General features: G+C 50.1%; 2 protein-coding genes across 2 annotated transcripts in view; both read right to left on the minus strand.

The window, feature by feature from the left end:
* The window catches only part of ZNF581 (zinc finger protein 581), a 4,552-nt gene extending 4,250 nt beyond the window's left edge, over window positions 1-302 (minus strand). Inside the window, exon 1 of the mRNA XM_044670994.1 lies at window positions 195-302. The gene's annotated coding sequence lies outside the window, so the exon portion shown is untranslated. The remainder of the gene's footprint in view (window positions 1-194) is intronic.
* A 178-nt stretch (window positions 303-480) lies between these two features.
* Window positions 481-1,942, minus strand: ZNF580 (zinc finger protein 580). Its single transcript, XM_044670995.1, has one exon. It carries the CDS (start codon window positions 1,459-1,461, stop codon window positions 994-996), a length of 468 nt encoding a protein of 155 aa, XP_044526930.1. The 5' UTR covers window positions 1,462-1,942; the 3' UTR covers window positions 481-993.
* Window positions 1,943-12,661: the final 10,719 nt, after the last annotated feature.

Here is a 12,661-nt window from a genome sequence, read left to right on the forward strand (position 1 = left end):
CTTTAGGGTCCCCTTCCCCCATCGCCTCCCTAGCCCCGCCCCTCCTTGCCCTCCTCGGGGCTCCCCCAGGCCCCGCCCCTCTGCCCCCTTAGGGCTCCCCTCCTTCATCCTCTCCCCAGCCCCGCCCCTCCCTGTCCCCCTCCCCCACCCGGGGGCTGTAGCCCCTCCCGCCCTCTCGATGCCCGGAGCCCTACTCGGTGCAGAGGCTCGAGGCCGGCGCGCCGGGGTTCCGGGTCCGAGGTCTGGGCCTGGCCGCCCCCCCCGGGTCCCGCAGCGTCGGGGGATGGGAGGGGGCGCGGATGAACGAGGGGGGCGGCGGGAGGGAGCGAGCGAGGGGGCGGGGCGTGGGCCGCCGGAAGAGTTCCGGACGGCAGGCGCGTCCGCGCTTAGAAGGTTCCGAGGGCTCGGAAGGGTTCCTCCCAGCGGTGCCCTGTGCGCCTGCGCGCCTCAACCCCGCCCACAAACATGACATTAGACGGAGAAGCATTTATTGAAGCCCGGAGTAGGGAAGAGATACAGATCGAGGGGGTCGACCCCCACAAGAGGACTCCGGGTGCTTAGAGATCTCAAATCCGATCCCCTTATCTGACAGAGGAAGAAACTGAGGCTCAGAAACAAGGGCCAGGGCCAGGGTCCCCTAACAAGCCCCTTGGAGCCAGGGTTTGAATTCTGCTCTGCCAGATCCACCCATCTCCTGGGTGGAGAAACTGCTGCCCAAGGGCTGAACTCTTGGTTCCAAGGGGCACCCAGCCAGCCCTTCCTGTCCCTGGATCTAAGGCTGACTAGGGCAGACCAGCCCCGGCCTCTGCAGCGGAGGGTGTCCCAGAGCAGGTCTGGAGCTGGAAGGGGCTCCTGGGAGGGATGAGAACCCAGAGGAGACCCACCGGCAGTAACTGTGGAATTCAGAGTCTGGTCCTTTGCCTGCCAATCTAGTGTTCTGGGCTGCTGTCCAGGCTGAGCCCCGCAGACCAGCCCCGAGGTTCCCCTCACCACCTAGTGGCCCCTGAAGTGCTGTGCCAGCTCTCCGGCATCTCGGAAGCACCGTGGGCACAGAGGGCAGGCATGGCACCGGCTGCCCCCAGGCTGGTGCATGGAGCGGTGTCGGGATAGGTGGCTCGAGCGCTTGAAGGCCTTCCCACAGGCCCCGCAAATGAAGGGCTTGAGATCCGAATGGGAGATCCTATGGCTCTGCAGTCTGAAGGGGCTCTCAAAGACCCGGCCACACTCAGGGCAGCTGTAGCCTTTCCGAGGGGCCCCACAACCCGGGCCAACCTCCCCTCTGGCTGCCTCCCCCTTGGGGCCCACCCTAGGTGGCTCATCCTCCACCAGCACAGTGTAAGTGTAAGGGACCCCATTGGCATCAATGAGCAGGTACCGGCCCAGCCTGGGGGAGGGTGACATGGGAGAGGCTGAAGGGTCTGGCTTGGGAAAAGAAGCTGCCTTTGAAGGAGGGGCATCCATGGCCTTCTCCAGGGAGGATGAGGGGTGCTGGGGACTGCAGCTGCATCAGGACAGATAGCTGGCCCCAGGGAGGCCTGCCAGAACAGACAAAAGACAATAGAGAAGAGGTTACTAACATCTCCCTGTTCCTGCCCTCTGTGCCCATTCCCAGCCTCTCTCCTAGCTTCTATCCATCTTGCCCACCCCAAAAGCTGCTTCCCTCACTCCCTCATCAGCTTAGGCCCCCCACTCAGGAAGATTCCATGTCTCCCCATGACCCCTAGAAGCAAGGCCCAGCTTCCTGCCTGGCTTCTGCCATCACCCAGGTTCATAGTATGATCTCCAAAGGTACTGCCCCTCTCCCACTTCCATAAGCACCATCCACACTGGCCAGTCTGGACAACTTGGCTCTCCCCACAGCCTTGCCCAAACCAATGGTACATTTTCCTTTCCCAGAGTTCCTCTGTCCCTTCCAGACTCCCACCCCATTTCTCAAAACACAGCAGCCCGCCAGAAGGGCCCCAGCCTTGCTCTTCTGTGTGCCCATCTTTCAGATGACCTCCTGCAGGCCAAAAGGCTCAGCCAAGGTCTGTGGATTTCCCATGCTAAGCGAAGACATCAAGAGACTTAGAGCTGGAAGGGACTCTGAGATCCAGGCCAGTGGCTTTGTTTCCCAAGGAATGAAACCAAGGCCCAGATGTAGTCTGAAGTCATTACTCCAGAGCAGACACCATATTCAAGACCCGCTCTTTCCCCTCCGCCCCCAGGGAGCCCCTTGCCTCCAGGCCCCCTCACTTCTTGGGTCTTGCCCACCTCCACCCTGTTCTTCTACCCATTCTCTCTGCCTACTTTTCTATTTGCAGTTCTGCGGCTTAGCGAGGAGGCCGTCCACAAGAATTTATTTTAAAGAAGGCATTTTGTTTTCACTTCTGAGCTTTTCCATCCGATTCCGCACACTCTCTAAATCACAGAGGATCCCAGGATTTCAAGAGGGAAGCCCTCGTCTATGGAGCGCCACACTTGCATTTTGCACAGGTGGAAATGGGGCTCCTCCCAAAATTGGGTGCTCTCTTGGACAGCAGGGAGTGCCTTTGCTTTTGTGTTTGTGTCCCCATAGGAGGGGATCCATTAATAACCAATAACCGCTCTTTCTTCCTGAGAATGCAGCCATGGCCTCATCATTCCAAAAAAACCTTTCAGTGGCCTTCTGTAAAATAGAAACTCCTGAGCTTGGCCCTCAGGACTCGGACAGACTATGTCCAAGGGACCCCTCCCGGGTCCTCTGTACTCCAGCCAAAGCAGGCAGCTGGCCCTTTCTGCCAGTGCCCATCACGACTCGTCGCTCAATTAAAATCAATCCAGTGATGACCAAGTAAGTATTTATGGGCCACGCAGTTGGGCACTTTCTGGTGCTGGGGCTGCACAGACTGAAACAAGAGTGTTTGCCTTCGAGGAACTGAGATTCTGTTATGGCATGGCTAGCAAAGACTGGCAAGGTGCAATGGGAAAAGGAATTGTTTGGTCTGGAGTCAAAGGACCTGACGCTGCTACTTATTATCAGTGTTTTCGAGGAAGTCGTGGACTTCTCTGAAACTCAGTTTGTTCATCTGCAAAATGAGGGTGTTAGCAGATGGCCCTACAGGGCCCCCCCCTTCCCCCCCAGGCTTAGACCTCCAGGCCTCTCCTTCCCCTCCGGCTGTTTGCTAACATCCCTCCCACTCTTCTTTTCTTTCGGAGCTTGGCTCCCAGGCCACCTCCTCCAGGAAGTCTTCCCTGAAGCCATCATCTACCCACGGAGCCTCCACCCATCCCAACTGAACTCCAGCACTCCACGTGGATCTCTCTTCTCCTCGGCTCCCTCCCTCTCCCCAGGGGGCGGGGCCTGGGTCCCGCCCCGCCCTCCTAACTCTCGTCCAGGCCTCGGGAAAGCTCCGAAGCCCGTGCCGCCGCTCCCCGGTTAGGGCGGCCTCGGCGTCCCTGGTTACCAGGGGGCCCGCCTCCTCTCTCCTCTCGAGGCTCCTCCGGGCGGGCGGGGATGGGGGCGGGGGTCTCCCAGCCTCACCCCACCCCCGGCTTTGCCCGGGCCCCGTCCAGCCCATACCCTATGCCGAGGCTTCTAGAGGCTCCTCCGGGGGAGGGGGAGGGGGAAGCGGGCGGGCTGCCCCGAGACGCTTCGGAGTCCGCCCGAAAGCGCTCCGGGCGGAAACCGGCGCCGTAGGGCGAAAGATTCCGGAGCCCGAGCTGCCCGGAGTGTGCGCCGAGGCCGCCCAGCCCAGTCTCTTCCCCCCGCGCGCTGGACGGACCAGGGCGAGTCCCCTGTACGCCGGGATCCCGGGACGCTTAACGAAGGCTTGTCTGGGGAGCTCCGAGGAACCCCGAGTGCCACTGGGCCGAGGAGTCTCCGCGCCGGGGAGTCACCCCCTCCCGTGGCAGCCTGTGAGCAGGGAGAAGGGCGGGATGGGGCCAGAGACCGGGAGCGTGGAGATCTGCCTGGGCAGCCCGGAATTGCCCCCGGGCGCCTCACGCCTAGGCTCGCTGGCCCCGCAGCCCTCCTTAGAGCTAAAAGGCATCGCGTTTGCCCAACGCTAAATATCGGTTATGTTGGCAGCCAAGTGGCCAGAAGCCTGGGCCTGGAGTCAAGATGGCTGATGGTCCTGAGTTCAAATCCAGCCTCAGACACTTGAGCTGGGTCGCCCTGGGCAACCTTGACCCGTTTAGCCCAGTTTCCTCACCTGTAAAAAAGAGTTGGAGAAGGAAATAGGAAACCACCCGGGTGTCTTTGCCCAGAAAGCCCCAAATGGGGTCATGAAGAGGCAGACGCGACTGAAATGACTAAACGACAATACTGGCCAAGGGCACCCAAGGGAGAAGCGACAAGCAGCACGTGCCAGGCCCGTCCAACCTCTCCTACCGCCTTGACTGCCGTCTCCCCTCAGACGCTGAGCCCAAAAGCCTTGGGAAGAGCAATGTCCCAACTGCCCGACCTGCGGAAACCACCGGAAGGGACAATGAAGTCCTGGGGTGTGGCACCCTTTATGCCAGGTTCTCTTTCCAGCCAAGACCGCGCAGCCGTCATCCGGGAAAGCCGCTCTTGCTGAGAGGGGACCCCTTATCTCTACCAACTGTCAGCCGGCTGCTGAACACAAGACAGGCGAGCCCTGGGCTTGGTCATTTGTCTTTGAACAAGGACCTCACTGCAAGAGCACCAACAGGCCTGTTAATGTTTGTAGACTGGCCGCAGGCAGGTTGTTCTGCCTTGTTTCCCTCAATTCGGGCAAGTCACTGAAGTAGCAGGAGGAGACCACTTTGCTCTATGGGGCATTTTGCATTTTTCTCCATTTTGAATTGTTATGAACGAATCATTCCTCACCCAGTGGTCTGTCCTAGCTAAAAGAGCAGGGCACCCAGCTGGGTGACCCTGGGCAAGTCACTCGACCCCCATTGCCCACCCTTGCCACTCTTCCACCAAGGAGCCAATACACAGAAGTTAAGGGTTTAAAAAAAAAAAAAAAAAAAAAGAGCAGGGCATCCGAAGGGGATTTCATTTAGAAGGTAGCAGGTACCAGGCAAGTCACACTTCAACCACTACCTGGACCACCGTCTCCCCTCATGCCACAATGAAGACAGAACCCCAAAGTCTTGGGAATAGCAGTGCTCCTAGCACAGTACCCTCAACAATTATCTTGGGAAGCAACACCTAGGGAGATGCGGTCAGGCAACAGCTCCTGCCAGTGGTTCAGCCACAGCTACGGAAGACCCAGAAAAGAAACTTCTCACTGAAGTCCTTGTCCCTGTCAGACAGCTCAGCATCATAAATGGGTGGAATGTTGAGAGTGCATGACTTGAAAGAAGCATGACCATCAGCTTTGCTGCTGCCTCCTAAGGACCATGGGACTTTTCCATCCATCTTGAAGTTAAATCCTTCAATATGTGTTGTCTCTCCAATTAGAATGGGAGCTCTTGGAAAGCAGTAACTGGCTTACTTTTCAATTTGTATTTCCAGTGCTTGGCATGGTGGTTTGCCCATAATAAGTGCTAAATAAATGTCATTCGTTGAATCATATGCTTTACAGTCTGGCACTCTGCTCAAAGGGTTATAAAATTGTATATACTGTGAAAGACAATTCCTTACTCTATTATCTATCTTGAGGGAATACTAACTTAAGTACCCCTACTTAGTAGCTCACTAGACTGAAGACAGGATTAACTCCTCTTTGTCTACTTTCGAAGTGAATCAACAAAAACTTGAACACCCTACTTAGCATAGGTGGGAGAGCTCTCCATTCTTTCAACTCAATTAGCCAGGAAAGGAGAATTCACCTCTCAGTCAGCCAGGAATCTGTGAACTCTTTTGATGAATATTCACCTCTCCAGAAAGTGAGATTTAGAAAATTCACAATACCCTTTGATCCAGCAATGCCCAAAGAGATTAAATCTCAGGTCTCTTTATCATCTCTGATAATCTGATAAGGACAGTTTAGTTGATAAGGAAATAATGGGACACTGAACATCTTTTAGTTCATGCTTCCAGCTCTGTCTCCATGAGCATGGAGTTTATTATATATATTTCAAGACTCATTTCACACAAAAGACCCCCCCCCGAAACTTTGCAGATGCACAGAAGTTATAAATTATGTCATATCAAAACACAAAAGGTCTCATTGGCTTCAGAATAGACCAAGGCTAAGGCTGAATTTTGACTGGGTTCTTATCAGAAAGCCAAGTCCAGGAATATTTTTCTCAGGGTTGAATTGCCCCTGCTAAGGTTTTGGCCTTGGCTATACCAGGCAGCTGCATTCCTGGCCAAAGGGGGACAGTGTTAACCTTTTAAATGCTGGCCCACTAGGAACCTAAAGCTTTTCAGTAAGGCCACAATACTTTTCAACAAGAAATCACAAGGATCTCAAAAGGGGTCAAAAGAGGAGTCTCAGATTTTTATCTATTCTCTTATTGGCTCCCCCACAGATTAAAATGGGGAAGGACCTATTCTTTAAACATGGGAAGGAGCTATTTGTGCAAAAATATTTATTGTATCCCAAAGAGGTTAAAAGGATGGGGAGGGGGGGACAGCTGGGTAGCTCAGTGGATTGAGAGCCAGGCCTAGAGACAGGAGGTCCTAGGTTCAAATCTAACCTCAGACACTTCCCAGCTGTGTGACCCTGGGCAAGTCACTTGACCCCCATTGCCTAGTCCTTACCACTCTTCTGCCTTGGAGCCAATACACAGTATTGACTCCAAGATAGAAGGTAAGGCTTTTTTTGTTTTGTTTTGTTTTTTAAAAGGGTGAGAGACCTAGTAAAAAAGGGGGAGAAGGACCTGTTTGTACAAAAATGTTTATAGCAAGGTGGTTCACTGGATAGAGAGCCAGGCCTGGAGATGGGACATCCACAGTTCAATCTGGCCTCAGATACTTTCTAGCTGTGTGATCCTGGGCAAGTCATTTAACCCCAATCGCCTACCCTCTACATCACTTCTGCCTTAGAACCAATACTTAGTATCAATTCTAAGACAGAAAATAAGGGTTTAAAAAATATTTATAATAGCTATTTTTGTGGTGGCAAAGAATTGAAAATTGAGGGGTGTCCATCCATTGGGGAACGGCTGAACAAATTGTACATGATCATAATGAAATACTGTTATGCTATAAGAAATGATAACTGGATGATTTCAGAAAAACCTGGAAAGACTTCCATGAACTGATGCAAAGTGAAGTGAGCAGAACCAGAACACTGTATACAGTAATAGCAATATTGTAAGATAATCAACTGTGAATGAATCTTAGGTATTCTCAGTAATACAATTATCTAAGACAATTATGAAGGACTTAGGATGGAAAAAATGTTATTCAACTCCACAGAAAGAACTGATGGAGTCTGAATACAGATCAGAGCATATTATTTTTTTCACTTTATTTTCTTCGTGGATTCAGATTTGTTTTTTGTTCATTTTTTTTATGTGTCTGCTTCTACAACACAACCAATATGGAAATGTTTTGCTTGATATTGCATAATAACCTATGTCAAATTGCTGGATTGAGAGCCAGGTCTAGAGATGGGAGGTCTTGGGTTCAAATCTGACCTCAGCCACTTCCCAGCTGTATGATCCTGGGCATGTCACTTGACCACTCTTCTGCCTTGGAGCCAATACACAGTATTGACTCCTAGACGGAAGGTAAGGGTTTAAAAAAAAAGTCATAGGCTTTTGAGTAAGAGCAAAGGCCCTTGGAACTTCAAGTGCTTGTAGGGGAATCACCTTTGGATTGGCTGAAACTTGGCCATGCCCTAGGAGTCATTGATAAAATATCAAGCTAGTTTATAACTGGAACTATTCCAGAGATTGAATCAAGTTTAATGGGAAGGAGACGCCATAGCATTGGCCCCAGGCTACTCTCTTTTCCTCTCCTTTTGGCTGGAGAAGGATCTTGTGAACTTTGAAAGATCTGGAGGATTTGAGATTTCCCATCACTATCTTAGTGGTATCTCGGAATCAGCTAGAGACAGTATTACCGAGAATCTAAGGACAAAGTAGACACAGGTCCATGGCTTCCCAAGGAAGCCAGCAAGAAGCTACACCATACCAAGAGGGAACTATTGAGCACCTCAGAATGAGGAGAAAAGCTCCAGCAACCAAGAGCTGTGAGTTACCGCTTTGCCTCATATGCTTTCTAAGCTTGGGTCCACTTTCCCTTGAACACTGATTATACTTGTGGGAGAAGGTGTCACACAATTTGGGAGGGAGGGATTTTTTTGGTACCAACAACCACCCTAGTCTATATCCCTTTCTAAAAGCTCCTTAAGGTTGGCTGACTAAATTGTTTCTCAAATGTGTATTGTGTATGAGGGTAGGGGGTGGAGCACACCAATGGGGGCTTGTGAGCTAGAAGGAGCACTGGAATACATTACCTTACCCCTTCATGGCTGCCCCTGAGCCCTGAGTTGCTTAGCACTGTGCTCTGGGGACTCAGCTCATCAATGTGAATGGCAGTGGGAATAGTCTTCAGAACATGCTCTGCACAAAAAGTAATAATAAATAATAAAATAACTTCCTCTAATGACCCAACAGCTGCTGCAGTGGATACAAAGGTACAGAGACTCTAGAGAATTTCCAATTCAATTGCATGTCAAAGCACACCACCCTTCCCTTTATTTCCTTCAGGAGTTTTTTATTGCATATGTGATATGTGTCTTCCATCATGACATGGGGCGAGGAGGAGATATAGAAACACGTACTGTTGCCTGATAGCACCAGTTTCATCTATATCAGACTGGTCACTACCTGGGTGGGGGCAGAGAATCCGAATCACAAAATATCAGGAAACGATTATCCAAAATTGTCGTGTGACTGAAAAAAATAAAATATAATCAAAATAAATGTTCAAGAAAGTCTTCCAAATGAAAGCAATCTAGATGAGGGGACGCAGTGATTTCAGTGTAGCGGTGGGGATTAGTGAGACTGGGGAAAACAAAAATGTGGAGCATAATCATTGGAGAGGATGAAGAATCGCAAACTTTCGAGAAGTCTCGAAGGAAGACTTGTCATGGAGATTTTTATCAAGGAAAGAGTAAGAAGACACTCTGCTCTTGGTTCTGCCCCATATGACCGGGGAGGATCATAGACAGAACATAACCAGGGAAAACCAGCTTTGAGATGGGTGAGGTCCAACCAATCCTTATCCACATCCACAGAGCGAAAAAGGCACGTAGTCACCTTGAGGCCAGGATCTCTTCTGGTATCCCCAGTGCCTCACATATAAAGGTGATGGATAAAATCACTAAAAAGGGAACTCGTTTATATTTTTACAGCCAGAAACTATGTCATTCCTGATGCTGGATTTCTTTCCCCAAATGGTCCATACAGTTGGGGGAGTGGGGGCAGGGCCCAGCACCCCATCTCTAAAAGGTTTGCCATCACTGCTCTATAAACTGAATCTTGGGACTCTATCCTTGGCCATTCTTTAGGCACCCAGAACTGGGAATGTCCCTTTTGCAAAAGAATAAACTGCCGTCTTCCACTTTGGCTTCTGAGCTCTGTGTTTGTGAACTTCTCTCAGTGGTGGGGCCCAGTGTCCGTGACGCCGTCCCACGCAGATGAACCATGGAGCGTGTGAAAGGCAGGGCATCCAGAGCCAAACCGTAAAGGCGGTTTAATGTCGTCCTCGAGGCCAGAGGGGGCCACTGAAGACTTCTGTGTAGGGGAGTAACACAGTCAGATCTATGGGAAGTAAATGGAGTTTTGAAAAAGCTAGACTAGAGAGCCATCAATCAAGAGGAATTGGTCAGGTGCCTACTTTGGGCCTGAAATTGTACAATGAGGAAACAAGGATAAAAGAAGAAGCAACTCCTGCCCTGGAGGAGTTTATATTCTAAGGGAAGGGATGGGGAACCTGTACATGTAGGTACACACCATGCACAGACAGGGCTACACAATGCATGGCCAAAATGGATGCTGGGGGTGACGGAGAGTGCCAGCAGTTGGGTTTTGCTAGGAAAAGCCTTGTGCCTAAGATGAGTTTTTTTTGTTTGTTTTTGTTTTTTTACCCTTGTACTTCGGTGTATTGTCTCATAGGTGGAAGATTGGTAAGGGTGGGCAATGGGGGTCAAGTGACTTGCCCAGGGTCACACAGCTGGGAAGTGGCTGAGGCCGGGTTTGAACCCAGGACCTCCTGTCTCTAGGCCTGACTCTCACTCCACTGAGCTACCCAGCTGCCCCCTAAGATGAGTTTTGAAAGAAACCAGACACTCCAAAAGACAGTCGAGGAGGACATGCATTTCTGGCCTGGGGACCGGCCAGGGCAAAGGCACAGAGATGAGATGGAGGGTCGCTTGCAATCAACAGCCTAAGCACAACCATCCCAAGAACATTTTACACACAGAGGGAAGATTTCAAATCTCTGCCAATGACTATCACGCGTAATGGAGCCTGGAGACTCCAGGAAGACAGTCTCAGACACGCTTCTAGGAGAGCTAGGAAGACCGAAGAACAAACATGGGGAAAGCAGCTGGATGAGACCAAGTGGGAAGAGAGATTTGGGCTGACGCAGATAAAACTGTGAGGAAGGAAATGTTGAGGGATCGATTCACATGGTATCAGAAGAAGGAGAAGATGCCAAAGATATGGGGAAAAAAATCCTGACTTTATTCACACTAAAAGGATTGGGTGTTTTGGGTTTTTTCGAAAATTTTTATTTAATTAATTTAGAATATTTTTCCATGGTTACATGGTTCATGTTCTTTCCCTCCCCTCCAATCCCCCCCACCCCCATAGCCAACGCACAATTCCACTGGGTTTTACATGTAGGATTGATCAAGACATATTTCCGTATTGCTGATAATTGCACTGGGGTGATTGTTTAGTCTACATCCAAAATCATATTCCCATCAACCCATGTGATCAAGCAGTTGTTTTTCTTCTGTGTTTCTACTCCCACAGTTCTTCCTCTGGATGTGGATAGCATCTTTCTCATAAGTCCCTCAAAATTATCCTGAGCCATTGCATTGCTGCTAGTAGCAAAGTCAGTTACATTTGATTGTGCTACAATGTATCAGTCTCTGTGTACAATGTTCTTTTGATTCTGCTCCTTTCACTCTGCATCAATTCCTGGAGGTTGCTCCAGTTCACATGGAATTCCTCCAGTTCATTATTCCTTTGAGCACAATAGTATTCCATCACCAACAGATACCACAATTTGTTCAGGCATTCCCCAATTGAAGGGCATCCGCTCACTTTCCAATTTTTTGCCACCACAAAGAGTGGCTATAAACATTTTTGTGCAAGTCTTTTTCCCCATGATCTCTTTGGGGTATAAACCCAGCAGTGGTAAAGGCAGACAGCCTTTTAAAAACCCTTACACCAAAAGGATTATTAACAAGGGACAGCTGGTGGCTCAGTGGATAGAGAGCCAGGCCTGGAGATGGGATATCCTCTGTTCAAATCTGGCCTCAGACATTTCCTAGCTGTGTGATCTTGGGCAAGTCACTTAACCCCCATTGTCTAATCCTTAGCTCTCTTTTGCCTTGGAACCAATACTGGTATTGATCCTAAGACAGAAAGTAAGGGATTTTTTAAAAAGGAGAAGAAGAATTAACAGCCTTTCCACCGTTTATATTAAATTTTAATGAGAAAAGCAGGTAGACATCTGCAGATGTTAGAAAGGACCTGGAAAATGGGACAAATAAATAATATTCAACAGAGGCCACAAGCCGACTGTCACCCAACTGACACAAAGACAAAGAATGCATTGTCCTCTGTGCTCATTGTTGACTGAAAAATAGAAGCAGCTACTTGAGTTGACTACTTGACAGGCAAATGGTGGCCTTTAGTTCTCCTCCAATGAATGTGTCCCATGAACATAGACCTATGACAGTGAGAACCTTGTTCAAAGGTCCTCTGATCCTTAGTAGCAGGCAAGTCATAACACAGGGAGACATGAGCTCTCCAAAGGTGTTCGGCATGGTGGTGGAGGAGGCACGGCTTGGAGCTGAATCTAGAAGGGTGTTCTCTGGGGACAGTGAGATCCTTCAAATGCTCCTGTTTGGACATCGCGTTGTGTGGGTCCCATGGCACCCTGGGGTCTCCAGGACAACATGTATAACCTCTAAAAATAAACAAAATTTGGGGCTGACCTTCCAACCAATGAACAAAGCCGATTGGCCAGCTGAGATGCAGTCAACCAGCATTTATGAAGTGCCTACTATGTCCGAGGCACCGCACTAAATGCTGAATGTATATAGAAAGGCAGAAGATGGTCAGTCTCTGCTCTCAAGGAACTCATAGTCTAATGAGGGCAGCCACATACAAACAACCGTGTACAAGAGGAACTGGAAGATCAACTGAGGGAAGGCACTCGAGACAAGACGAATTGGGAGAGGCTTCTCCTAGAAGGTGGGTTCAAGCTAGGCTCTCTCTCTCTCTCTCTCTCTCTCTCACACACACACACACACACACACTCACATACACACATTCACACACACACTCACACATTCACACACACACACTCTTTCTCTCTCTCTCTCTCTCTCTGACACACACACACACACACACACACACACACACACACCCTCAAGCACATGGCAAATTGAGATCAGAAATAAGCAAGATGGCTGGAGCAAGCTCTAGCATTTCTGGGAAATTGCAAACATCCTTGAAGGACCCCACATTTCTCCCTAAAACCAAAGCCAACTCTCCTTGAAAGAGCAGCACGGTATAGGGTGTTGCTGAATAC

Source organism: Gracilinanus agilis, chromosome 3 (assembly GCF_016433145.1).
Source record: "Gracilinanus agilis isolate LMUSP501 chromosome 3, AgileGrace, whole genome shotgun sequence".
Lineage (NCBI taxonomy): Eukaryota > Metazoa > Chordata > Mammalia > Didelphimorphia > Didelphidae > Gracilinanus > Gracilinanus agilis.

Bases quoted from the DNA above. Each gene is read 5' to 3' on its own strand.
- ZNF580 (XM_044670995.1), bottom strand. From the start codon at position 1,461: ATGGATGCCCCTCCTTCAAAGGCAGCTTCTTTTCCCAAGCCAGACCCT.